The following is a 27,141-nucleotide window of genomic DNA, read 5'->3' as shown; positions in this document are numbered from 1 at the left end:
ACTTACCTCCACTGTTAAATGAGGAAAGCAGTCCAGATCCCCCAAAGTTCCTTTCTGGCTCCCATATTCGAAGCCAGGTTATGCGCTTCTCCCTCCCATTTGTGCCCCCTTTGCCACAAAGTCCACATGCAGCTCTAAGCTGAAGTCTAACAGCCAAGCTGCGCCACTGCTGCCAGGCCAGGTTGGTTGGGGCCACAGAGAAGGGCACGGGCTCCTCCTGGAGCCCTCCTAGCCCTCCTCAGAGATAGGCCTAGAACCAAGGTTGCTTTCAGTTGCTCTTCACCTTATACCCAGCCATGAGTTTAGTAACAACTATAATCTTAGCTGGCAATTACTTGGTGAAACAAAACCCGTGCACATCTACATGGGGACGTTTCTGGTCGGTTTTGGGCACCAAGGCAGCGATACTCCCTCAGGAATATGAGGGGAAATGATCCCTACCACCTCTGGCCTTCTGTGCAGGGGGCCCCTGGACTCTGGGTTTGGGGGTGCTTTGTTCTGGGCAGGGCCAGCTCCCACACTGGCGCTGAGGGCGGCACGGCCTTCAGATGGTGACACTTTCCATAGGCAGGGATGATGCGCCAGGGACACAGATAATTAAAGGCAAGACTAATAGGGAAGGAGGATGCCCTCAGGTGGGGTCTTCCCTCATCAGAACGGCAGCTTCCTGTCGGCACTACTGCCAGCTCTTGAATGCCATGCTGGTAAGTGCTTCCCAAAAGGGATCTGTTCCTTCTTCTACTAAAGTCAGTGGGCCTAGAGCTGATCTTTCTGCCTCACATCGTCCCCGCCATGTCAGGAGGCCAGACCCTCAGCAAGGAAACCTCAGCTGGCGGCCTCCAGGAAGCCTTTCTGGGTCCTCCCTCCCGGCCCCCCACCTTTTGGGGGAGCACTCTGTTCTCATCCCATTCTACTCTGAGCCACTCCCCACACCTGCCTGCCCATTGTGCAGGACTGGCTTTTTCATCCTCAGAATGCCAACCCTTCCACAACCCCCAGAGGTCAGCCTCCCCTGGAACCCCGAGGTGGCTGGGCAGGAGCCCCTGCACTTGTGGCCAGCCTCATGACTTCCAAACATTCAAGCAGAGCCCCCCACTTGAGGCAGGCCCCGCCGAGGGTGGGGCAGTTCGGGCCTCTCACCAGCTCTGCGGCAGACACTCCAGGCTGGGAGTCGGGATGGAGCGGTGGAGCTGTGGAACACGCTCACGTCATGGGGCGCCAGGAACTCCACAAACTTGGCATCACGAAACACATCCTTCTTACAGGGAAGAATGGATGCAGCCTGGTCAGAGACATACGCGATCTTTCCGGTAACCAAGGAGATGGCCATAGCAAACATATCCTGAAAAAGAAGTGAGAGGAGCTCAGTGCTATCTGAGACACCAGCCTCTCAAGAGCTGTGCCCAGGGCATGGGAGCCGCTGGCACAGGGTAGGTTGGGGACCTCCAACATGATCTGTGGGGCAGGGGCCTTGCCCTCTCACCGGCCCCTGAGCTAGTGCCTCTCCCCACCAGCCTTTTGGAGCAGCAGTGGGAGTGTAATGTGTGAAAACCCCTGGGGGGTCCTGGGCCAGAGAACCCAGAGCTTCGCTCCATGTGAGCTGTGTCTTTCGATCCCTCTCTGCTCAGTGACGTAACCCTAAGAATCAGGGACACCACCAAACACAAGCTACTTCATTAACTGGAGTCAAGTTACCAAAGCCAGGGAAAGGCCAGAGCGGCCACTGCGGCCAGCAGGAGAAGAGAAGATCTGGGGGACCCCAAGAAGGGTCCCCCCAAGCTGCCCGTGTGACCCTGGGTAAGCCGGGGAGCCGGCCCACCCCGGGAGTCCAGGTGTGCTGAGGGCTCCCAGGACAAAAGCTTCACTTCCCCAAATTTATCCCTGTTCTATCACAAAGGGCTCAGGAGACCATCAAATAATGTGTCCAGACTGCAAGGACGCCGACATAAGCCGAGCATCTGACGCTTCGGTAACACTCACCACGTTCTTCATAATGTATTCTGACGTCAGAGTCTCGATTTCCTTGACTGTGTAAGAAGGCACATCCAGATCGGCTGAATGGTTCTCACTGGTCATTAAGAGCTGATAATACTCTTCGTTAGCTGCAAGGAAGAGAAAAAGTTTTGTCTTTGGTTTTTTAAAAGCCAAGATTCTCAATGACAAATGTGTTGGAGATGAAAAGTGGCGAAGAGATGAGCCCCCGCCCTCGCTGCCCACCGCAGACCAAGAACACCTGGGCTAGAAAGGCTGGCAGAAGGATTTGGTAAGGGACATTTTCCATTTTGCTGTTTTTCTAAAAAGCCTCTCCTGCAAAAAAAAGGGGTGAACCATGATGATTTTGAACACCCCGACTGCCCATCTCCTGCTGTGCCCTCCAGAGTCGGTCCCCAGTTCTGACATCTGCAAGCCAAGCCTGCGGGGAGCAGATGCTCGTCCAAAGCCATCAGTGCTTTCAATCTCCACGTGGCACCTCGGGGGGCCTAAGTCCCTAAGGGACCCAGACACTTCTGAGGCTCAATATGGAAGAAAACGAAGCTTTATTGAGAAATGGGAAGGACTGCTTTAACTCACATTGTTGTGAGATTCTTGGGCCCAAGATTCAGGCCAATATGGGGAGGCCAACAGTGTGGCAGCTGCTTTGGTATGCTTCTGACGGCCACCCCTCAGAAACATAGCTCTTGGGGGCTGTGGCCCGTGCTCTCTGGGAGGCAGACTCCACAGCCTTCCCACTTCCTGACCGCGCCTCCCTCTACACTTACCCTCCTGTCTCCTCAATCCCCCACCTGCCACATCACCGTGGCACCGGCTCGGTTTCCCTCTCTGTTCACTGGGATAACAACATCTGTAGCAATGACTGTGAAGGCTGGCAGTGGGACCACGTGAGAGAATGTATGTAAGATGCTTCACAGATGATAGAAATATCAGATATCATCATTAGGGTTTTTTCTGGTAGGCAAAAACAGGGAGCTTAGACCTATTAAAGTTCAGGAGCTTTTGGTTCTATTGATAACAAAAATGAAAAAAACAAAATTAGGAAATGATGATTACTGTCTGATAAACCCCATCTTTAAAGTGAATATAGCAAACATGCTAACTACATGAGTGAAATAAGTTCTTATGTAACCTATTTGTTACTTTTTAAGCTTAAAATGTGCCTTAAAATAAATGACTATTTATTTTTACTTTTCTATTCTTTCCCCCCCCAAATTTTGGGGCAATATTAAAGCATTAAAGCTTCCTGCCAGAAACTTAAGAAGAACTAAGTGTTGCAAGCCATTGTCCCAAAACGATGAAAAATGAAAATCCTCTCTGGGGTGCAGTGGGACAATGAGGTGGTGTAGCCACGCTCCCCACCCATCGTTCAGGGGCAGAGCAATCACCCCATCAAAGACTCAGGCAGCCACTGTGGGAGGTCCCAGGCCCTTCTCTGAGATTACAGTTTGGGGACCACCCTAAGGCCCCAAACTCCTGGTTTGGAAATTGAGAAATCCAGGCTCAAATCCCAGCATGGGCACTGCCCCTGGGTGGTCTTGGGCAGGCCATCTCACCCACTGCCACTTCAGGTTCCTCATACATAAAATGAGAAGGGTGCATTAGACGAAGGCCTCTTTGGGTTCTAGGAGACTATGACCCTACTGGAGACCTGAGGCCAAGAGGCATCGGACAGTCTGGAAGAGGCTCAGCCCACCTAGTGCCAGGCCCAGCATTCGCTGCCACAGAAATGACCCCTGCCCTCAGTTACACAAAACAAAGGAGGGAGAGCGTGACCCCCAGGAGAGAGGGGGCAGGACAAGGACAGGCTTCGAGGTCAAGTTGGTCCCTGGGACACCAGAAGGAAGACAAGGTTTGTGGGAGATGGAAACTGAGGGAGAAATGCCCAGCCCAGGGACCAGATGCAAGAACACATGAGGGCCAGGGAAAGAATCCTGGGTCCAGTTGGCAGCTGGCTCTGGCAGAATGCCCTGGTGAGGTAGAGAAGGCTGGAAAGGGAAAGCCTGAGATGCTGCCTGGGCAGAGGGCATCTGACCCAGAGGCATCAGGGAGCCCCAGAAGGGCCCCAGGCAGAACAATGATGTGGCCACCTCTGTGTGCCAGGTAAACTGCAATGGGAAATGACTGTGTACAAGGCTGAGCCCCAGCCTTGGGGAAGGGAACCGAGCTGAGGCATGCTGGGAGGTCAGCTCTACAAGGGGGAGGCAGGGAGGTGGGGGACATGAAAGTGGGACTTAGCAAAATGAATGAGGCAGCAGTGTATAGTGGGCCTAGCTGATTCATTTTTGTTTTAGAAATAGGAGTCTGGATCAGAATATTTCAGCCTGGAGATATATGTGGGCAGCCAGCCTCACAACCCATACCCCAGCACCCACCCATCCACTCACATATCTCCCCTCCCCCTCCCTCTCCCCCAGCCACCCGCACCCCCACCCTTGCCAAGAATGCAGATACCTTTGATTTGTTTGATGCTCCTGAGGGCATACTTCAAGGTCGCCAAGGTGCTGGACTTGCCCTTGGTCTTCCTGTCAGGAGGCAGATGACCTTTCAGTTCCTTCAGCGTCTTGATCAGCTCTTTCTGAGTCTTGGCTTTGGCTGACTGTTCACTGCTATGGAAATTAAAGAGGTGATAAGAAACTCCTTTCTTTACATTTTCTTTTCTAAGGAGGAGGACTGAGAGTCCTTGAGCCCAGGGGACAATGGGAACTCTCCCACTGGGTTCAGGAAGTTTTCCTGGAAGAATTTTCAGGCACTGTGGCCCCAACTTCCAAGATTGTCTGGGAAATAGCCCCTCTGACTTCCTGCTATGGTGACCGGGGAAGCCAGAGGCTGTCAGAATGATGTTCAATTCAAGTGGATCAGCTGAGAAGAGCCCCTCAAAAAAGGTGGCATGGGAAGAAGGGAAGAGGAGGAGGAGGTGGCGGAGGAGGAGGAGGCAGCAGCCAAAGAACACTGGGTAACCAAGCTGAAGAATCAAGGGTGTGAAATGGCAATATCCTGAAGAAAAGGACCCAGTCAATTCTACAAAGTGGCTAGAACTCAGGCACAGACAGGAGGAACAGAGGCCGAGAGGAAGGGGAGATGTTCCCCTCTGGTGGCTCTATTTGGTGGCTGCTCCCTAGGAAGCCCTCCAAGAGAAGCTGATATAATCTAGCGATGATTTTGTGGGCCCCTGATTTTAGGAGGGCTTCTGTTCTAACAATAAGTCAGTGAGCCTAAGTCTTCTGGCTTTGGAGTCTGCCTCAGGGAACTCCCGCACCCAATCTGTCTGATTCTGAAGAGACCACTCCTCAGTCAGGTAGCTTCTGGCCCCAGGAGAGTCTCACAGATCAAACCTGAGACAATAGTGAATAGACCACTCCTCAGAGCACTGACGACTGTCAGACAGATAATCTGTTGGTCAGTGGTGACCAAATTCTGGAGGCCACTCCTCTGGGCCATAGCACATCAATGAGAGGAAGCTGGATAAAGGGGTCTCTTAGCTTCTGCTTCCTTGTTAATTTCTTTGGGAATTTAGCCCACTTGTAATGGCGCGTTACAATTAAAATAAAACATTGTCCTTTGCTAATTCTTTTGCGACACCTCGGGACACCGGTCTATGACCCCACCATCCTGCCAGCCCGCACGGCAATATTTGGTCCTTCTAGGGGGACCACGGCCTGGGAATACACGCTTCTCCAAAAAGCTCCCAGGGCTGTTCTCCTCCTTCGGGATATTTTAAAGGTTCAAGTTCAGAACATTCAAATAGTTAGACATACCTGCACCCACTGGTGGATGGATTGTGGGCAGATTTTACAATCATCAGCCTAAAAGCATTTGAACTGTTGGGACAAAAACCAGGAATGCAGAATTTAGAACAAGTCCTGCTTTTTCCCATACTTGCCCCACCACAAACAATTCAGACCAGGGAATACACTCAAAAGTCAATAATTAAGAGGATGTTGGGGTGGATTTTGGGTGAGCCAAATAACTTTTAAAATGAGGTGGATAAACTTTACTATCTTCAGTGGAAGGGAAAAGTATTTATTGGGTGCTCACTGTGTGTGAAGCACTGGGCTACGAGCTGAAAAGCTTGACAGAAAACTCCTATTTGGGGAAATAAGACATGAGGGAGCATTTCTCTTTAGGGGGTGCTTAGAGTCTGCGGAGGGTCAGCACACAGTGGCGGCCCAGGTGGCCTGTGGCAGCACACACACTCTCTGACCAATGAGCATAGAGAGGGGCCATGGGTCTAAGGGGAAGAGCAGAGGGAATGGGGCCAAGGTGGGGAGAGAGGAGGGCCAGACTGGACTCTAAAGGGTCACGATGGTTCAAGAGGAGGGAAGAAGCAGGGCAGCCGGGGGCCTGAGGAACCAGACCTCTTGTGGTTCTCGGGGGACTCCACCAGCATGGCGGAATCCTTCCCGTTTTTGTCAGAGTCGTTGCCGGGAGACTCGCACCCACTGAAGTCATTCTCATTTGTTTCGTTCCCACTCGATCCGCTGCTCATCTCGATATCTTCCTGGAGGGCGGCCATGTTCTGACCTTCGGTTCCGTTATGATGGTCAGAAGCCAGTTTGGAACAACACTCGTTCATTGTGTCCTCTTGAAGTAAGACTGCTGAAAAGAAAAACGTAGTTTTTCAAGGTGTGAAGGAATAATTAGCAAATGTCTAACTACGCTGAGTGACACGATGGAGCCTGCTTAAAATACTTATTTGATTTATATATGAATATAACCAATATATAACACATATTTGTTAACTACAAACATATAAATGGCATATAAATTTTACATGTATACATATGCATATATATATTAATACATTTCCTTAAAAGAAAGCAACCATAGCTCAGTCACAAGGCTAGAAACATTCTCTTATTTGTACGAGATCTACTTTTACTAAAGAAGATGAATTCTATTTCTTCACAATCTTGCTAATAATTAGCACATCACGGACACCTCTAAAAGCTCTGCCCAGGTGCAGGTTCATCATTTTTATTCATAAAAACAATGGTGACTTAAATTTAATAAAACTGCCAGTTATCTGCAGCAGAGCAGAGCCAACCCCATCATCTGTTTGTTTCATTTAATTAACTGCTCAGTGGGGTGAGTTTGGGGAGGCTGAACTGTAACTGGCCAAAGGTAGAAAGGGGGAGATGGGGAAGCCCAAGCTAAGACCCCCATCCTAGGGTCTCCCTTCTTTAGTCGCGCTACCACAGGTATTTGTGAGCGTCAACAAGGGAGTGAGTGACTCTCCAGATTTGCGGGACCTTCAGGGCCTCCTGTGACCAAGCCAGTCGGACGCTGCCCCTGGAACGACCCAAAACAACTGAAAGCCCCCAAACCAATAGACACCGATAGTAATCCATCAACACTAACTGCTATTCTGGCACCTCGTTAGTGCCCTTAATAGTATTAAACGTATTGGAGATGTTGACTATAAGATTACCTCCTTTATTAATCACTGATGAAGAATTCCAGTCTGATTCAACAAGCCTTCGCCAAGGACCCAGTGGGTGCCCTTTCTGCCTCTTGCTGCCCAGTGAGGAAGGTCTGGCCCATGCTGGCACAGAATATTTCCTACCAGGCACCCCAAACTCAGGCCCACCAGGGTTTTCAGCTGGACATATAAGTCAGTTTGTGCTATGGCTCTGCTGGGGCCGTGTCCAGGTGGAAGAGGGTGCCACCGAGGCTAAGGCGAGTCCCAGCCACCTACAGCACTCCCTGCTATAGTGAGGAAAGGAACCTCCGTGGGTATGAGGGTGGACTGGTACTACCACATTCCTGGAAAAGCGATGCAATGCAACTAAGGAAGCCTTTGCTAGGCCCTTTGACCAACCGAGGCACATTTTGGGCACAAGAGAGAGAAGGAGACACCAACTTAACCGCCTGGGAGCTGAAAGAATGTAATAACCTGGGAGGTGCCATGAGGAAGGCTTTCTGTAGGGGACGGTGGCTCTGCGGTGAAGGTGTGGAGGAGGTTTTTCTGGACAAGGTTCTAAGGTGTACAGGGGACACTGAGGAGGTGAATCTTAGTGAAACCATGTGGGCAGAAATGGGAAACAGGCCTACGAAGGTAGGCGGGAGCCATACTATGGAGCATTTTAAACAGCAACCCGAGGATTTTACATTTCATTCTAAAGGCAACATGGGACCCCCGAATGCTTTAATAACGGACTGATGTGGTCAGTGTCACATCGACCATCACATGGCAGACAGGGGAGATGGCACTAGAGGTGGGCAGAGTCTGAATCAGGCCAGAGAAGGGAAGAGGAGAGATCAGATGGTGAGACAGATGCTGGGAAAGCACAGTTAACAGCGTCAGGGATGAGAGACTCTAAAGTGTGAACCTGGGCAGGCCATGGTACCACCAAGAGAAGCTGGGAAGCCAGAGGGCAGATAAGTTTGCGGGAAATGCAATGAATTTGGGGCAGGCTGGGTTGAAGTGCCTATGCTACTCAGAGAGAGCTGTCCAAGAGGCAGTGAGGCGTTCATTTGGGATTGTAGCTCACAAGGGAGATTAGGGATGGACACTTCAGGAAGCACAGTATAGAAATGATGATAGAACACTTAGGAAAACTAAAGAGAGGAGAAGAGGGTCCTTCACAGTCTTGGACATGCTTTGGACAGTTGGTCAACTGGCTAAGGGCAGGTCCTGTCCCCTCTCTGTAAGAAGAACTGGGCCTTCCAGACAGCAGAGACGTGAGCAAATATCCTCCAGGAGAGACACATAAAAAGTGTGGCGTCCACCACTGCTGCTCCCACTGCCCAACAGTCCAAATCTGGCTATCTGTGCTATCGATGTGAGCATTACATTTCTCTGACTGGATTCCCCTCTACCTACTTAGACTGCCACCATCCGCTTCCTCTGGGCAGGGAGGTCACTTTTAGCTCGTGTCTGTATCTTATGAAAAGTTCAAAAGGTGTAGTTTCTGGGTAATCATTTTATTAACTGTGCTAGTGAATAATTAGTAAAAAGATTGTCATTTGGCTGTTTCTTCTTAGTCAAAGACCCTCATGGAACCTTCTCAATGCCCTTGGAAGAGTGGGTGTTTCTGAGGGTGGAAATCAACTCTGATTGGTTAACAAGAGATTTACTTATTGGCCCATACCACCCCACCTGGGGCAATCCAGACAAAAGGGGAGAAACCCACTTCCAGCCAGACCTGTCTGACCAAAACACGATGGGCTAGATTCACTGATTCATCTAAAGGAATATATGACCAGATCTGTTTTCTATCAGTTCTACACTTCAAAGACTACCTGAAAAACCTACAGGGGCTCATTTTTAAATGAGCGAAGTTCTAGAAAAAGGGAAAAACCTTGGCCTTAATTGAATAACTGGTTCTGAAGTTGACGGTATAATGGAAAACCCAATCACCCAGTTATCAGGGGCACAAGTCTGTCCCCCCAGCTCTGCTACAGACTTCACAGAGCTTCAGGTTCATCTTCTGCAAAAAGGAGACCATAACAACCTTATTATCTACTGCACACTGGGCTGTTCTATGTAAATGAACTGTACTCATTATAATAATGTGCAGAGAATCAGAGGAGGTCTTCTGGGAGGGAGGACCTTCTAAGGGACCCACATCCCTCAGATCATCTTGTGTTCCTGTTGTCAGAGCCCTGCTAGCTGCCTGATCCATTGGTTCTTTCAGGGATTACCAAAAGGCATTCTAGAAAACCATCAAAGATGAAAGGTCCTATAGAAATAATCTCATTTAGATGATTCAGGCCAGTTCCAATTGTCTTGTGATGAGAAGAGCCATCTGCCCCCAGAGAGGATTATGGGAACTGAGTGGGGATCACAACATAGTATTTTCACCTTTTTGTTGTTGTTTGCTTGCATTTTGTTTTCTTTCTCATTTTTTTCTTTTTGATCTGATTTTTCTTGTGCAGCACGATAATATAAATATGTATAGAAGAATTGCACATGTTTAACAAATATTGGATTACTTGCTGTCTAGGGAGGGGGTGGGGGAAAGGAAGAGAGAAAAAAATTTGGAACACAAGGTTTGCAAGGATGAATATTGAAAATTATCTATGCATATGTTTTGAAAATAAAAAGCTTTAATTACAATCTCATTTTATAAATGTAGGAATTAGGCCCAGAGAAAGAGAATCTCTATCTCAGATTATCCCACTAATACACTGCAGAACTGTACCCCAAACCGAAATGGAATGCTATGGAATTGGCTAAAATAATATGTGACGGTCTCAAAGGACATTTATGTCATCTCAAATACACCAGTGGAGCCATATCTCTCCCATTTTAATCCCAGAGCACTCCCTCCAACAATGTGGCCTGAAGCCTTCCACACCTACATAACCTGGTCATGGTCATTCCTGCCTGGAGTCTCCTGCCAAGCCACCACCCAAGGGCATAATGAACCAAAGTACAGTGGGGTCTTCTGCATGGGCTGCCACTGGGAAACTCAATCACTTTTGCCTGGAGGACATAAATATGTATGCATATATTGGCTTCAACATATATATTTTAAACATATTTGATACATACTGGGCTATTTGTGATCTGGGGGGAAGGAAGGAAAATTTGGAACACAAGATTTTACAAGGGGCAGTGTTGGAAAATTATCCATGTATATGTTTTGAAAATAAAAAGCTTTAAAATAATTAATTAAAAAAATCTCATTCCATAGGGGGGAAAAAGTGTGGCACAGCCCCTTCACGCCTCCACATATCTGCCATGTGCCTGCCACATACCTGCCACACTTTAGCCCTCCAGTAAACCTCAATTTCAGTTGGAGTTCCATAACTTCCATACCTCAAAGAATACTGGTAATATATGGACAGGCCTTTGTTTTAGGGAGAAGTCTGAAGTCACAAAGCACAGTGTGATTCTTCAAAAGCAGTCCAATCTGCCTTTCTCTCCTGCCCCATTCTTGGCCAATTCATCATTTTTAGAGAGAACAATTTAAAAAGTTACAGAGGGATTATTACACTTCCTCTGAAGCCCTAGTACTGAGAAAACAGCAGGGATGAACCCACTATGATGCACTGCAGCAGCAGATTGGATGAGGCTTCCGGAACTCTCCAATCTGGGCCAACCATTCACTGCTCTCTTAGTGATACGGTGCTACAGGAATGGAATCAAATGGGACCCTCGTGCACAAGACCTGGCGATTTATTTTAGTGGCTCCATGGAAGGACCATCTGGGTTTGAGGGCCTAGGAACTGCCACCGTCTTGTTCTGGCTACTAGACAATGGTCAGTTCAAATTTCAGTTGAGTGGAGAGTCAAAAATGGTGCCCATGGGTGAACAGCAGCCTGCTGGCCCTCAGGGTAGAGAGGAATCTGAAACACTCAGGGCTAGTCAGCAAGGCCTGTGGCCCAAAGTATGGACTGGTGATTCATTCAGAGAGCCTAGACTGAAGTCCCAGTGAATGGAGATGAAACCTGCCATGTCCTCTGCCACTTGGTCTTCAGCTCGGTGGGGCTGAAGCCCAATGGCAGGATGCCGGTTTAAAAAAACTCCCTTGGGCTATCAAAGTGCCAGGAAAAAAAAACACCTGAATTTGGGGAAATACCACAATTCCAGGATTGGAAGAGGCCTTGGGAGCCAACTTAGTAATCTCAGACAATAAGAGTTGTGCTGCCACTATCAGAGCTGGTGCTATGTATGCCCTCTGAAAACAGGCACTCTGCCTTCCAAACAGCCAGGACTGACAAGACTGAGAAACATCCCTAAGAATGTTGGCATCTGGCTCAGGAGGGCTACAAGGGGCAGTCTGCAAGGGGCTGAGAGTAGGGGCCACAGCAGCAGGGATCTGGCCAGCGACACTGTGTCAGCCAAATCCAAACTCAGGGACGGTCTAGGACTCGCTCAGATAGAAGAGGGAGACATCAAATGAACGCAGTACTCAGAAAGAGCTCTTGAGAAGAACACGGTAAGAAACAATTGTGGCTCTTTATTAACTTATATACAAGATAGCAAAATGCTTTTGGTGATCTCTTTAAAAATTGAATCATACACATATAACGTTCACTTCTTTAGATTTTATTGAACTTTAATATTGACAGGCATTTAATTCTGTATTCTTGAAAAAAGTAATGTGATCAATACTATCTGTAAGGCTATTCACTTAAACATTAACTGCTAAAGTAAAAGCATCTGTCTAAAACATTCATGCAGACACGTGCCTGCTACAGGCTGCCACGATCCACACAACAATCGTTCTTCAGCTTTCTAATCTTCCCCGTATAGCTGGGCCAAAGTCTTTGCTGGCTCTCAATGAGGTCTGGCCAGATTGTGGGACCCAGATGGCCCCAGCCCAGTGGGAAATCCCTCCTCCCCAATCAAACAGCATTAACTGAAATCCTCCTAGTCGCCAGGCACTGGACTGGGCGGCATGAATGCAAAGACAAAAAGGAAATGCTTTCTTTCCATAAATGAGAAGTGACCAGACCTTTGGTAACATATTCGTGTACAAGTTTATGGAAAATAGATATCAAGTAATAAAATAGTTTTGGGGGATGCAGACTCCTGTGAGGACAAGGAGGAGAGGAGGGGCCCAAGAAAGACTCCAGGGAGCAAAAACCGAGCTTGGGAGGCAAAGGTCAGGGGGAAAGCATCCCAAGTCTGTGAAGTTAAAAGTGGTGTCATGACCCTTTCCTTCCTTCACTTCCCACTTTTTGGCATCAACAATTTCTTCAAAAAGGTTAAGTTGGACTTGTTTTCATGGTATCCCTTCACTCTTTCTCAGCCTTATTCTTTCTTGGAGCTCTGCAAACATTTTGATCTTTACTCTAAAAAGTGTGGGATCTTTTGGACCCCAGAAGACTTTTGTTGTGGGTTATGCTACAACTTCACTTTTTGATGATCTCACCCACACCAAGGACCACCTCCTGGTTCTTGGACCAGATGCAGCCTTCTTGGTGGACAGACTCGAAACTTCTGGCCGGTCTACATATCTGGGGACTCTCAGATAAACTCTTGCATTGGATTTTCCAGCCTACTTTCCCCTGACCTCGCTTCCATCCACTTTCACGCTGATTTAATTTTCAGGGTCTTAACAAGTTCCTCATCAGAATTCTCTCTCTTCCACCTCTATACCAGAAGTTGTAATAGATGCTGGGGTTATTGTCAAAGGGCTCTTTCTGCAAAGATTTCCATGAGATGAAGACCATCCCACAAAAATTGTGTTTCTTGTGGCCTCTGGATGGACCATGAAATCTTCTGTCTCTGGGAAAAGCCCGAGGCATTTACTTCGGTTTCCTTCGGTCATATGGTCCAAACTTTTTAGGCCAAGGAGGCCATGGCTGCCCCAATTCAGCTTTTCCTCAAGCACATCCTGGACCGCAGGTCGATAGACAAGGCTGGACCATTTGGCTTGCCAAGGACTAGGTGGAAGGTAAGGGACTGTCTAAATGTGGGATGGTTCTTGGTCCCCCACTGCCCAGCTTCTACTCCTGGTCGGTCTATCAGTGGAGGCTGAGAGCCACTTTGCCAGCCTCCTTGATAATGCTGACCACTGGCTTCAGAGGCAGATGGAGAAGAGCTGACCTTGGCGTGCCCTGGCAGCACCTCCCGGTGCCCATGCCATGGTGAGGGGGCTCCTGGGTAGAGCGGGTCTTGGTGTTCTGGCTCCTTGAACACAGAACATGCTTTATATGTGTTTGTGCAACAGAGGGAGTGAGGTGTCACCGTAATTCATGCAAACTGCCTTCTGGAGCTTTTTCCTACGAAATTTTTGGAAGTTATTTTTCTCCATTTAGAAATTTGTGTCTAGTCCTGGCACCAGGCTGCTTGTGTTCCAAGGGCCAGTCTTTAAATACAGAGCTCGTCATCCCTAACAGTCTGAGAAAAAGGCCACTAATAATATTTTAAATAATTACCATTCCTAAAAGCAAATTTCAAAACTCACAAATAAGTCTTAATAAATTAAAGCCTGTTTATATTCTCACCTTCCAACTGTGTAGGGCTCAAGCTCTGTAACTTGCCATTTTAACTTGCCAGGACTTTCCTGACATGGCCCCTTGCGTCTGGATCTTTACAGTATGATGTGCCATGTAGGCAGACCATGATTAAATTAGAATTGTTTCCTCATAAAAATGCTACAATCGACACTTAAGTGGCTGCTCATTTGGACAGTACAACACAACTGGAAAATAAGATATGACCCAATGATGCGATGGGCAACTTTTCCGTGGATCAGCGTGTGCACGAGCGGCCTAAACATCCAAGGGAATGGACACAACCAGGGAAAAGTTTAGCACAAACACTGACTTTGGTAACTCCAGAAGTTGTGATGCAGCTTTAGAATCAGAAGCGCCCCAAGTGGGAATTCCAGCTCTCTGCCCGCTAGCTCTATTAAATGTGGGCCAGTCTGGTATCCTTCCTCATCGTACAGTGGCACCGAGTGGCCAGGGACACGGAGACTACCATGTAGGAAGCCTTTCCCCAAATTGCAGGGCACACACCAAGAGCCCCTGCCTTCTGCCTTCAGCCTGTTGAGTCCCTTGTGCCTCACCCTGAGGCTTTTCTGCTGCCATCTATATCGAGGTGAGCACAAAGCGGGTTCTATCTGCCACAACTCCCCGTAAGTTCCATGAGGGGACCTTGTCTGGGTTAAGTGTGCCAGGACCGTGCTCTGCCCAAGCAAGTACTTCAGCTTCGACAGTCCTGCAGTGGCTACCCAGGATGTGGCTGAGCAGCCCCTCAGCCCCCTTCCAAGCCCCAGCTGTGGGAATGCTTTCTCCAAGGAGCCTCTTTCCTTTCTCCTTCAATCAAATTACTCTCATTGCCCCTCAAGAGTCGGGGCCCTGGACTTAAGGTCACAGACTACATGCCCGATGGCAGCTTCTTGACAAAGAAGGAAGGCTGGGAGGAAGAGTGGAGGAAAGAGGGCTCAGTCTGAGTCAGAAGCTCTGGATCTGGGTGCCTTCCCTGCTGTTTACTAGCTGTGTGGACCTGGGCAAGACACATGTCACTTCTGTCACTGTAAGAGCCCCTGTGTTCTTATCTGTGGTAACACTTCCCTGCTGACCTCCAGACCTGAGCTCACACAAGAGAATGGGAAGGAAGCCCCTTCCCAGGACACGTTCCCTGCTGGGCTGCCTGTAATGGCTCTTGGCTCTTCTCCACACTCCCTGCTCCTTGCATTAACAGTGTGGGAGACCCGGAGAGCCCCAGCAGACGGTGCTACCCCACCGTACCCTGAAATCTCCCTCCAAGACAGTAAATATTCTGGGAAAGGCAGAGAAAGCCCAAAGGAGGAGGCACTGTGGACATGAAGGAGTCGGGGGTGGGGGGGTGGGAAACGCTGCCTGACAGGATCTTTGCTCCTCTGATGACCGCAGGCAAGGCAATTGTCTTTCACAGGCCCAGATTCCTCATTTGTAAAGCAGAAATACTTGTGCTTCCTATGTTAGGATTGTTGTGAACGAAAAACTTTGCAAAAGACTACAAATATGAGTTAGGATGATGATGATGATGAACGTAACTACTTTTACTATTACTCTAATGATGAGAGACAACATCCCTGGCATCCCGCTAAACCCAAATCAATACGGAAGCCCCTACAGGAAGCTGAGTAAGGAAATATATGAAAAGCGGAAGGCCGATATCCATGTCAAGACAATAGGGATATGTCCCTTAAAGTTTGTATAATGGAAAGTTTCAAAAACAACCTTATCACTAATGAACAATGGAAGAATAAACTTACCACTTTGGAGAAAATGGACAAGGAATGTCTTAATAAGTCACCAGTACAACTGTGTATTTGAAGTTCCAAAGGCTAAAACTGTTCCAGATTCACCTGGAAGAAAAATGTGAAACTTCAGTGAGCATTATTTCCCTTTTTGAAGCCCTCATAGATACCTGGGTGTTAACACTTTCCTTGGCATTATGGGCCCCCCATGGCCCTGGAAAGACTTCAGAAGTGACCAGACAGGCTGAGTGCTAGGCAGACAAGAGCCCTGGCCTGGTAGCTCAGACCCATAGACGCTCTGACATGGCCTTTAGTCTATCTGACCTTTAGTCTCTGGGGACCTCAGTTTCCCTATCTGTCAAACCAATAGGTTGGGCTGTCTGATTTCCAAAGATCCTTCTGACATCATTTAACATATTCTGTTTTGCTCTGTCTACTTACAAAGCAACACAAAGTAGTTCATGGTGAATGTAATTATTTGTGGGAACCAGGAGAGAAACAACATTTCTCCATCATGTTCGTGAGAAAAGTTAAGAGACATGTCATCCAATCTAGGGAAGCCACTGAATTCATTCCCCTCACCCACCAGCTCAGTAACTGTCCATAAAGGAAAGGAAGCTTGGTAACAGAGGTTCCTGAGGAAGTCATGGGGGACACTGGGATTTACTGAGGAAGAGAGGGACCTCAGAGATCTACTCGGGCAGCTCAAGGGAGGATGGATTGGGGAGGAGAGCCTTGAGGCAGGGAATCCTGGGAGGAGGCCACCAAGAAATGAGCCAGACAGAGGCTGGAGTGAAGGGGACAGATATGAGAGACATTGTGGAGGCAGAAGTGACCTAAAACTTAGGAAAGAGGAGGAGGGAAGGAAGGGGGGAGAAGAAAAGAAAAGGGAGGGAGGAGAGAAGAGGGGGAGAAACAGGAGAGAAAGGAAGGGAGAGAAAAGAGAAGGAAGGAGAGAGGGGTGAGAGAGGAGGGAGAGAAGAGAAGGGGGAAGAGGGAGGGAGAGGGGAAAGAGGGAAGACGAGGAGAGGAAGGACAAAGAAAGGGAAGAGGAAGAGGAAGGGAGAGGGAAGGGGTGGGAACAGATGCGCCTCTGTCCCTTTTCTTATTCAGACCTTCTGTATCAGCCTCATCTCATCCATTCTAGAAAAGGTGAGTAAGCCAGGGTAAGGGAAACAAGATGGAGCAGCCAGCAGGAACAAGAGCTGGGCAGTGTGACTGGACCATCCAGAGGGTGGAGAGGTACAAGGAGTATTAAAGCTGGAAAAGGGGGTTCGGGCTGGCTTGTGAAGGGCTTTAAATACCAAGCAGAACCGAGAGGAAGAGACAGTCAGCCCTGTTTTTATGAATGGAGGGTGACTGGGGGTGCCAGGAGGCAGAGAGAGACCCAGGAGAGATGTCAGAGGCCTGGCCCCTCAAGAGGCTGCTGAGCATTCCTTCATCTTTGTTTTTCTCTGGATGAATTTATTCAACAATTGCTGATTAACTTCCTACCTAAACAGGGCGCCGGGCTAGCTCCCAGAAAAAGAAAGAACCAGGAGACCCAGCCTTGTGAAGGAGGAATGAATTGGGCTTGGCCTGCTTGATCTCAGGGTACAACTCAAAACCAAAAAAGGGGGGAAATGAGAGCCATTGCCTGATAACAAGAAAACACTTCTTGGCCCTTCCAGGGGGCAGGCGGCCGCTGGAGGAAGCCCCTTCCCTTCAGTACAAGGCAGGGGGAAACCACTTGCAGAGAGGAGTAGAGTGGGGGGCTCCCTGTAAAGTAGGTTGAGCTAGTGCTGGGCCAGGATCATTTCACAAGGGCTAGGCGACTGTCAAGTCACAGAATTCCTAGATGTGAAAGCAAAGATTCGAACTGGGTCAAAGAAGCAGGAGATCTCCTGGCACCCCCCTCTGCTGCTTCTCTCCCAAAAAAGGGCCACGATGAACTTGGAGCAGTTAGAATGAAGTCGTTCTCCTGAAATCACATCTTGGTTTGTGAATGGCTCGCCCCGGCTTGGAGACTCTCTTGGTCTTTTGGATGGCGATTCACCAGCTTCTGCCTGAAATCATTCTATTTTCTCTGACCACACAGAGTATTCCTCCGGGAGAAGACAACTTAATTCTTCCAGGAGTAACCCATTTTATGGGTAAACATTTAGTACAATTAACATCTGACTGGAAGACAAGCCACATTCCTTGCTCTTCCAAGATCTGTTGGCGATGCTTCCCCCACAACTGATCCTAAAATCCTGGGTCCAAACTGCAGATTGTCAGGTCGAGGAAGAACAGATGGAAGGACTGACAGAGGCCACCCATCACCTGGAGAGCAGAGGCCTCTGGGTGAGCAGGCCATTTAGGTGTTCATGGCACCTTTAACTCGGGGCAATGGGCTTTTCATTAGAACTGGTTGCCTTGGCAAGCAATTCTATGTAATTTATTTTATGAATTTAAAAACCTGATTCTGAGTAGAATTCCTAGACTTAAACCAGGTTAAGAATCCTGTTAGCCCTGCTCTAGGGAGAAAGCAGCTGAACACGGCCAAAGATGACTAAACCAATTTCCTATGGTCCCAGACTCCCCCCTCCCCACATACCCCCCTAAAAGTTCCACACAGAACAACAAAAAGAGCAGCAGCCTCTTAAGCTCTCCCTCAGATAGCCCTGGGAGGCCACTGTACACAGATGAAGTACAAAGGGGGAAGTGAAAGACAGCCCCTGTGAGGCCCATTGCCATAGAATAACCTCTCCCATCTGCATCCTTCTCTGTCACTATCATCGCCCAGAATGAGGGCAGAGAAACAGGGTCCAGCCCTCAGGTCTCCTGAGCCTCTGACAATCCACCCAAAGCTGACAAGGAGAATGCAGCCAAAGCTCTGGGGCACCCTGGGAAGCAGTGCTGCTTTCTCCCCATTTCTGACCCAAGGAAAAAGAGCTGCCTTGTTCCTCTCTCCTCCCAAAGTTCTCAGAAGGACTTTGCCATCTATCCCTCCTTTCTCCTTCAAGCCGATCCAAATACTCCCTTCTCTTGAAACCCTACCTGCCAACTCCTGTGGGTCAATGGCCCTTCCTGGATTTTAGAGGGTCCAGCAGAGAACAGAAAAGGTCCCAAAGATCAAAATGTTGGAACAGAACTAGACATTTTTCCTTTTGACTCACATTTTAAAATGACTAAAGTAAATCCAATTGGTAAGTTTGCAATCCATGTACAAATAAATAGCACTTTACATTTTATATATCTCATGTGATCATTTTATGTTCAAATCAAAGCATACAGAATATTTTATGTTGCTAAATTACTAAGGTAAATATAGAATTAGACAGTCTTACAGTAAGTCCGACTTCCCCTCTAATGCCCAAATGATGATGATGAAGATGATGATGATGGTGATGGTGATAGTGATGGTAATGGTGATGGTGATGGTGATGATGACATTAGCAAGCATTCATCCCAGCCTTTAAGGCTTGTCACATGCTCTACACACAGCCCCTCATTGATTCTCACGACAATCCCAGGAGAGAGGAAGGAAGTCATTTGCAATGCTGACTGTTGGTCCTTAGCCCCAACTCCTATACAAGAGCCTGTCAGATATTTGAAGAAGTCACTGTCTGCTTTTAGCATTATCTTCTCCAGGTTAAGCAATGAGAATGATAGAGGAAGGGGGCAGGAGAGAAGGGAATAAGCATTTATTAAGTACCTCCTATGTGCTAAGTGCTTTACAAATATCTCATTGGATGCCAACAACAGCCTTGGCCGTTTGGTGCTTTGTCCCCATTCTAGAGATGTGGAAACTCAGGCTGAGGGACGTTAAATGGGGTGCCCGGGGTTCCACAGCTAAGAGGTGTCTGACGCTGGATTGGAACTTGGGTGTTGCTGAGCCCAAGCCACGAGCCGCTCAATCACTGCACGGCAAGTCTCCTGATTGCTCAGCATCTTGGTCCGGGGTGCCCGGACGTACCTACGCCTGTGCTCTGGCTACGGCTGCCCCGGGCATCCCGGAACCCTTGTCACCCACCCCGCCTTGTTCTGGACCCTCTGCTTCTGGTCGGGAAGCCCCAGGCCGGAGTAGCCCCCGGGAGCCAGACTGCGGGCTCTTGAGCCACAATGGCAGCAGCATCTCCCGTCGAGGTGGCCCTTGATAGTTTTCAAAGTGACTTCCCCGCCCAAGCAGGACATCTGGGCCTCCCAGAGAAGGGGGTGCCAACCACGGACCGGGTCGCTGCACCCAACGTCTGCGTGTTGGTTTTAGTCATGGGGGCAGTGGGGCGGGGTAAGAGGAAGCCTCCTACTCCACAGAAAAGCGAGGTTGGAATGACCCGAACCATCAGTCAGGTACTTCCGCTTTCTGAGGAGCAAATAACCCAGAGTAAGATTCAGGAGCTGCTTCAGCCTCAGAGATCCCCAGCCCTGCCAGCTCTCCCTGCACCTCCATCTCTTCCCATCTCTTCTCCTTAGCTTCCTCCTACAGGAGGGGGGTTAGTCAGAGGAAGAGGAAGGCGGCCCCCCAGGGCCTCCGGGCGCCTGGACTGCGGGCCCAACAAAGTGGTGATCAGAACAAGAGCACCTACACAGCCGAGCGCCTCGGGGAGAAGCCCAGTGTGCCTCCAGAGAGGGAGCGGCTGGTCACTGCCCCCCCCCCAGCAACTCCCCCCCCCCCAGAGGCAAACCCTTCCCCGAGGCTGCCCTGAAGCAGGAGGCCTGCTGGACCATGTGAAATAAACAAACAGAACCTCCCATGGCAACAGTGGGGTAACAAAGGAAACTCTCAACACCCCTGAACCCAGCAGCCAGGGGGCTGTGCAGGCTCCCCCACACCAGGGCAGCCCCTGCAAACAACATGGGGTCCTCAGCACCCACGCTGTTGGGGAGCCCCCTGCCAGACTCCCCAAGTACCCTCTTAGTGCAGGGAGCTCCTGCTCCAGCTGAGCCTTGGGGGCCCGAGCTACAGGACAGGGTTGGGCTGAGCGGCTCCCTTGCCCCCCATCCTCCCATTCCCCAGGCCTACAGCTCACTTGGATTCCCTCCCCAATTAGAATAAAGAGTCCCTGAGCATAACAAGAAGATCTGGCTCTGTCCAGCTCAGTGCACACAGCAGGTGTCTAATCAATGTGTGTACATAAGAGATGATTAAGTACCAAGACAGGCAGGCTACATATACCTGCCGGGAGGTCCCGGCCAGCAGTGAGTGGGCTCTTAAGAGAATGTCTTCTCACCTTTCTTTCAGGCTATTCAAGTGGCTGCCCATGGGCCAACCTCTGGCAACCCCTGGCAGACTGCCCATGTCTAATCTGCTGTAGGCCCAGAAGCAAGCTCTCCGAATGCCGGAGGGAGGGCTCTGAGGACCGCCCGAATGGGAGCTGGGGAGAGACGGACGGTAAGAGGGGGCCAAGAGAGGGCCGGTGCAAGGGGGAAAAGAGGGGCTCAGCATGCTGGGAGGGGGAGCGGCCTGGGGCGGCTGTTGTCAGAATGCAGCCAAGAGAACGGCCGGCCCTGAGGGAAGCAAGCCACACATGCTCACTGGCCACCACCGGGTGACCGGCCCACCGGGCAGGAGGCTTGACTGTGCTGCCACCTAATGGCCAAAGCTCACATGGGCACAAATGGGTACCAGCGCCATGGCCAAGGGCCAGCTGATGATCTGCTCTATGGGCAAGTCTGGCATGGAGGGCAGACAGGGGGCGACTGGCACTACAGCCCTGCCAGGACCGTCTGGACTCCCTCCACGCTGCCAGTCACCCAAGCGAAAAGAAAAAAGGGGAAAATATCCCAAGCGAAAAGAAAAAAGGGGAAAAATATTCCTGCTCTAGAAGCTGACACTCTGCTGTGGGAGAAATTTATCATGGAAATGGCCCATGTGCTTGTGGGTATTGTGCACATGAACACACACACATGCACGAACATTCAAGGAGGAAATGGCGTGCTCCTGTGCATGGTGTCCCTCCCCATACCCCGAGGAGGAAAAAGTGCGACAAACACAAGGTAATCTGAGGAGGAAATGGTGTGTGCATGGGTGTCTATGTACACATGCATGTAAATTTGGGGAGGGAATAGTGTGCATGTGCTCATGTGTACACACACATATACCTGTGCAAACTAACCCAAGGAGGAAACGTCTGCATGTGTAAATACATGTCTATGTACACATGTGTGAAACTTTGGGGAGGGAATGGCGTGTGTGTTCATGTATATACACACAATACCCATGCAAACTAATCTAAGGAAGAAATGTCTGCATGTGTGTATGTATGCGTGTATCTATGTATGCATGTGTATAAATATGGGGAGGGAATGGTGTATGTGTTCATGTGTACACACACACATATCTGTGCAAATTAACCTGAGGAGGAAATGTTGTCTGCATGTGTGTGTGTCTATATATGCATGTGTGTAAATTTGGGGAGGGAATAGTGTGCCTGTGTTCATGTGTACCTACACATACACACACATACTCATGCAAACTAACCTGAGGAGGAAATGTCTGCATGTGTAAATGTATGTGTGTCTATGCACACATGTGTGAGAATTTGGGGGAGGCATCAGAAAACAGGGAGAGGGAAGATTTAGCTGGAAAAGAGCCTATGAAATAAATACAGAAAGAGAGGCATGAGGCAGCCTGATGCTTGCTAAAACAGGGTGTAAGTGAAGAATAAACAGGCTGGGAGTCCAGGCCTCTAGCGAGTGACTGCCCTTGGCAAAGTCCACTTTGCTCCTGAGGAAGCTCCTCCAATCACCTCCTGGGCCTTGACTTCATTCTAAGGAAAGGAAGTTTCTCGATGGACAAGTTTCAGGTCTGTAAGGGGAACATGACTACTCTTAGCAGTGTGCTGACAGGCCCAGGAGGAAGACCATCTTCAACAAGAAATAACTCTTAAGAAGTCATTTTGTAAACTCAGTCTAGCCATCAGCTTAATTAAACTTAATAAGTTTAGGCTATTCAATGATTTTAAAACAGACAGCCCCACAAATGTAGTCCAGGAAAGCTGCCCTGGCCATGGGTTTGCAGACCACCAAGAGGTGCTGTTCCAGGTGCTGGAGACTGAGGCTGAAGACCCAGATAAAAGGAAGCAGCCAGAGCTGGTTCTTGGGGAGAGCTCCAGAAAGTAAGAATTAAAGAACCACAGAACTGCGGTTCTCTCTATTCTGCACATCTTTCTAGGCGCATAAATGGTGTTTAAAAGGATTCTGTGACTCGGGATCTTCACTAAACTCAGAATCCACTCTCACCCCTAAAATTTGGGGCTTCCGGATGCACCCTCCAAACTCCAGCCACAAACACAGCCCTGGGCCCAAGCACAAGCCTACAGGTCCTGCACTCCCTCCCTCAGGACAGAAGCTCTCCCATTCATCTCTCTGAGGCGGCTCAGTCAGCACAAGGGGTAGGGATAAAACCCACGCACCTCCAGTCCCCCAAACCAGCTTCTTGCTGTTCAGTCATTGTTTTCAACCATATCCGACTCTTCTTTCTGACCCCTTTTGGACTGAGATCCTGGAGCCCTTTGCCGTTCCCTTTTCCAGTTCATCTTACAGATAAGGCAACAGTAGGAAGAACCTAAAGGAAACTGGCCCAGGATGAATCAGCCGCAAGCTGGTTCTTGCCTGTGTCTCCAAGAAACACCTGCTTCTGTTATAGAAACCACAAACCCTGAATTTTCATTTCTGACACTGGCCCTTCAAGCAGAGACTTCTGGAGTCTCCTCCGCCCTCCCCCCCTTTTTAAACCAAGTCTGTGGCTCTGAGCAAGTCACAGCCTCTCTGTCCCCTAGCTGTCTTCTGTGAGTTACAAATGATCCTTGATCACGGATCGGGATCTGGGGGGATCTCCTTGGTTCCTTCCTCTTGAAAATGAGGTTGAAAAAGGACAGTAATATGAATTGGGTGGGACTGGTGGATGATTCCGGATGGTAAAAGATGGTCCCTGCAACGTTGATTTCATGGAAAATAAGCTTCCTTGCACATACAAATGCATGCGATTCTCTGGCCACGGAGAGGCACTGTTCTAGGGGCCAGACCCTTTTAGAAGGGTGGCTCGCTCGTTCTGAGAAGCCCCTTTACCCAAACATCGCCGGGTTTCAGCCTCTCAGGGCCGGGCATCCCCCCAGGAGCAGCATCGAGATTTCTAGGAAAGGTGCTGACTCTTCCGGGGTGCGCAGGTCCCTGAGGATCCCCCGGACCCCAAGCCCGGGCTCCCGCCGCCGGCCCAAACCGCAGCCGGTGGCAGCGAGCCCGGGGCTGGCGCTGCGTGGGAGCCCAGCCGACGCCCCCGCTTTGTGCGGAGGAACCTGAGGCTCCGGGTCACGGGAGCGAGCGCCCAGGCCCCCTGGCTCCGGGCGCCGCGCATTCTGCTCCCGCTACATGCATTTAGCAAGAGCGTCATGATTTGCACAGCGCTCTGCGCACAGATAGGACTGCCCCCATTTCATGGAGGAGAAAACTGAGGCTGAAGGGTTCAGGGTCAAGGTTTGCCGGGCGGGAAGAGTTTCCGAGCCGCCTCCAGGGGCTTGCGCTCTCCGGGAAGGAGGAAGCAACAAGTTCGCTTCTAGGGATTCCGCAACAAGTCCGGATTAGGCGCCGGCTGTGTGCTGCCTCCGACACCTTCCCCTACCCCTCCTCCCCGGCTCCCCCACCCCCCGCAGCTCCGCCGGGCCCCTTTAGCCGCATCGTCCCCTTAGCCGCGTCGCCCCCCAAAGCGCTCTGCAGGCCGGAGTTCGCGGAGCGGTGACGTCACCGGGCCAGACCCTCCACCTTCCCCGCGGCGCGCCCCTCCCCCCAGGACCCTTCCCCGCCGTCTGGACCGCCCCCCCCCCGCCCCCACTCACCGAGGCTCTCCGGGCGGCGGCGGCGGCACTGGGACGACGCGCGGAAATTCGGCGGCGCAAGAGCGGGGCCGGGGCCCGAGCGGCTGTCTTCGAGGCGGAGGCGGAGGCTGAGGTGGACACGGACACGACGCGACGCGGCCGCCGCTCGCCAGCGCTACGAGGCCGGGCGGCTGTCACATAGTGGAAAACGTGACCGCACGCGCCGGACCCGCCCCCCGCGCCCCGACATTGGAGGCAGCCCCGGCTCATCTGCATAGTGGGGCGGGGACCCCGCCCAGTTCCGCGCGCCTATTGGCTGAGCTGCCTGTCGCTCGTTTTACATAAGACGCACATGGAACACCATGTTCACTCCGGCACTGAGCCCTTCAATGAACACGCGGGGCTCCCCCGGGGCCTACCAGATGGTTCCTTCCACTTCCGCTCCCCGGCTTGCTTCATTCAAGAGCCTTCGGCGTTCCCGAGGAAGAGGGGAGCGGAGTGGGTCGGTCCATTTGGGAGCGGGGGGGAGAGAGGAAGGCAGGCGAAGGGAGGGGGAAGACCCGAAGACTGGCCCCCGCATCCACCCACCGGGGACGCGCCCGGCTCCATTGACGTCAGCGTGACGGAGGCTGCGGTTGGAGCCGCGACTCGGCGTGGGCTGAGCCGCCTTCGGGAGGCGGGGGGAGGACGAGCCGCCTGCGCGGAGCGGGGAGCGCGGAGCTGCACCGGGAGCGGGGGCCTCCGGGGCGGGCGGGGGCGGCCTTGTAGCGCTGTCCTGACCCTGACCGGGGCGTATCCGGGTATAACGTGCGCACACGCGGGTGTACGGCCCAGGCCCGGTGCGGGAGGGAAGCGAGCGCGGCAGAGGGAGGCCCGCGAGGCCCCCGTGCAAGGGGCGTTCCCGGGGCTTACGTAACGCCCCCCCACACTGTTACCCGCACATCTCCGCCTTACCCCCCCCCCCCCCCAGGCACCTGCCCGTGAGGCAGGATTCGAACTCCCGCCTCCTGAAGGTGCTGAGCCCCAGACCAGACATCCCAGCTAATAATTACTGTGCGATAGAACAAGAGCATCGAGATCGAGCCACCCCCTCTCTTCCCCGAGGAGCCCGGGAGAGGACGCTGCGCTGGCAGGCGGGAAGCCCGGGATTCGAGTCCTGCGCATGTGGCCTTAGGACAGCTCTCCTAACCCCGTCGGAGCTTCCCGTCTGAGGCACCTTTTTCCCAGACGGAGTTTCTGGGAAAGCACCAGCTTGCCCGAGGGAGGGGGTCTCCTCCGCTCCTCTCTTCCCGACTACGTGCCTGAAACCCCCGCTGATTGCCAAGGGCCCGGACGCGTCTCCAGCTTCCAGCAGGAAAACGAGTGTGACCCGCTGCGGGCCAAGAGGAAGCCCGGAGCCTCCGAGTCCCGCCGAACTCCCCCTGAAGAAGACCCTTTCCCACGGCCCCAGAGAACTGAACGGGATTGAGCTGTCCTGCCTGAGCGCCTGTTCCGTGCGAGCCAGCGGGCCAGGTTCTGTGGATAAGGTGGGAAACAAAGCAGTGCAAATAGAAAGAGGGGGAGACAAAGGACCAAGGAGAGGAGAGAGCCCGAGATGGCTTCCCTCCCACCTCCATACTGTGGGTCTTCGTGCGCCAGCCGGACGTTCACTTTCCCTGGCCTCCTTCAGCCTCCCACTTGCCAGCAGCCTTCCGTCTAAACCTCCCAAATTACTTTGTGTCTGTTTTGTTTCTCATTATTTACACTGTTTCTCCTTTCGAGAGAATGTAACCGCCTCTCTGGGAGGGACTCTATGTCAGTGTCCTCCGGTATCCTCAGCTCCCCTCACGCAGGAGGTGGAATTTAAGAGGGGGATGGACGCTGCTTCAGATAAACGGTGCTTCAAATGACCACCGAGGGTCCAGGATTGTGTGGCTCCATCTGAGCCGTTCAGCCCTGAGCCCTTCCCTCCCCACGGTCCCTTAAACAAACCAAGGATCTTGCCAGGCTTCTGCGAATCTGCAGGACTTCAGGGGGAACCTGAGAAATACAAAGCGGGAGGGGGAAGCATAAGGATCTTTTAAAATTAGTCTTATCCTAAACTTGACCTAAGCCACCAAGTGAGAACATTTCCATATCCCAAAAGGCCTGTGTGTGAAGCTGGGGATCTCAGCTTTGGACAGCTTATTTTTTTTAAGTGCATACTAAATTCACTATATGACTTATAAAGCTTTCCAGTGCTTAGCACAGTCCCTGGTATATAGTAAGTGCTTAATGAATGCTTTTTTGATTCTATCTGCTGGTCTATTTCCCCCTCTTTCTGTTCTTTTTGTGTGGGTTTTAAAGAAAGCTTCACTGATTTTTTTTTTTTTTTTTTTTTGGTTATCACTGTCATCATTCCCTCTCTCCTCTCATCCTCCCTCAAATCACTCAACTCCAACAAACATCCATATTGGTTGTGTGAGAAACTATGTGTCTCATCTATCTCTGTCCTCTGTCACTCATTGGTCCTCGGGAGCTGAACTTAATCCATTGATCCAAGTTCTGAAGTCTTTCTTTCCCACAAGGCTGTCCTTGGGGAAATAGTCCTCCTGGTTCTGCTCACTCCATTTCACATCAGTTCATTGAAAGCTTCCTGATTTCTCTGGATCTGTCATTTCTTATGGTAGGAAGTATTCCATTCCATTTACATGCCCTAATTTGCTCCCTAAATGACGGCCATACTCTGTTCCTCCTTATTC

General features: G+C 50.6%; 1 protein-coding gene and 1 long non-coding RNA gene across 8 annotated transcripts in view; one reads left to right on the top strand and one right to left on the bottom strand.

Moving 5' to 3' along the window:
• Positions 1-24,677, bottom strand: part of PER2 (period circadian regulator 2) — a 51,193-nt gene extending 26,516 nt beyond the window's left edge. The window contains exons 1-7 of one of the 7 annotated variants that reach the window (XM_031968164.1): positions 24,443-24,677; positions 15,660-15,752; positions 6,351-6,591; positions 5,751-5,813; positions 4,447-4,598; positions 1,981-2,102; positions 1,141-1,342 (exon numbers count right to left, since the gene is read on the bottom strand). In XM_031968164.1, the coding sequence (XP_031824024.1) occupies positions 1,141-1,342; positions 1,981-2,102; positions 4,447-4,598; positions 5,751-5,813; positions 6,351-6,568 (757 nt within the window). In that variant the 5' untranslated portion in view covers positions 6,569-6,591; positions 15,660-15,752; positions 24,443-24,677. Of the gene's footprint in view, positions 1-1,140; positions 1,343-1,980; positions 2,103-4,446; positions 4,602-5,750; positions 5,814-6,350; positions 6,592-15,659; positions 15,753-18,955; positions 20,164-20,194; positions 20,288-24,442 lie in introns of those variants that run through there. The other 6 variants (XM_031968159.1, XM_031968162.1, XM_031968165.1 and 3 more) reach the window with 6 other exon arrangements.
• On the top strand, positions 20,397-23,392 carry LOC116423494. Its single transcript, XR_004234103.1, has 4 exons — positions 20,397-20,734; positions 20,851-21,000; positions 21,434-21,605; positions 22,579-23,392. It is a non-coding gene; the product is annotated as an uncharacterized LOC116423494 (long non-coding RNA).
• Positions 24,678-27,141: the final 2,464 nt, after the last annotated feature.

This window comes from Sarcophilus harrisii, chromosome 4, assembly GCF_902635505.1.
Source record: "Sarcophilus harrisii chromosome 4, mSarHar1.11, whole genome shotgun sequence".
NCBI classification, from domain to species: Eukaryota; Metazoa; Chordata; class Mammalia; order Dasyuromorphia; family Dasyuridae; genus Sarcophilus; species Sarcophilus harrisii.
The sequence above is the reverse complement of the archived record's forward strand: the minus strand, read 5'-3'. Positions and strand labels throughout refer to the sequence as shown.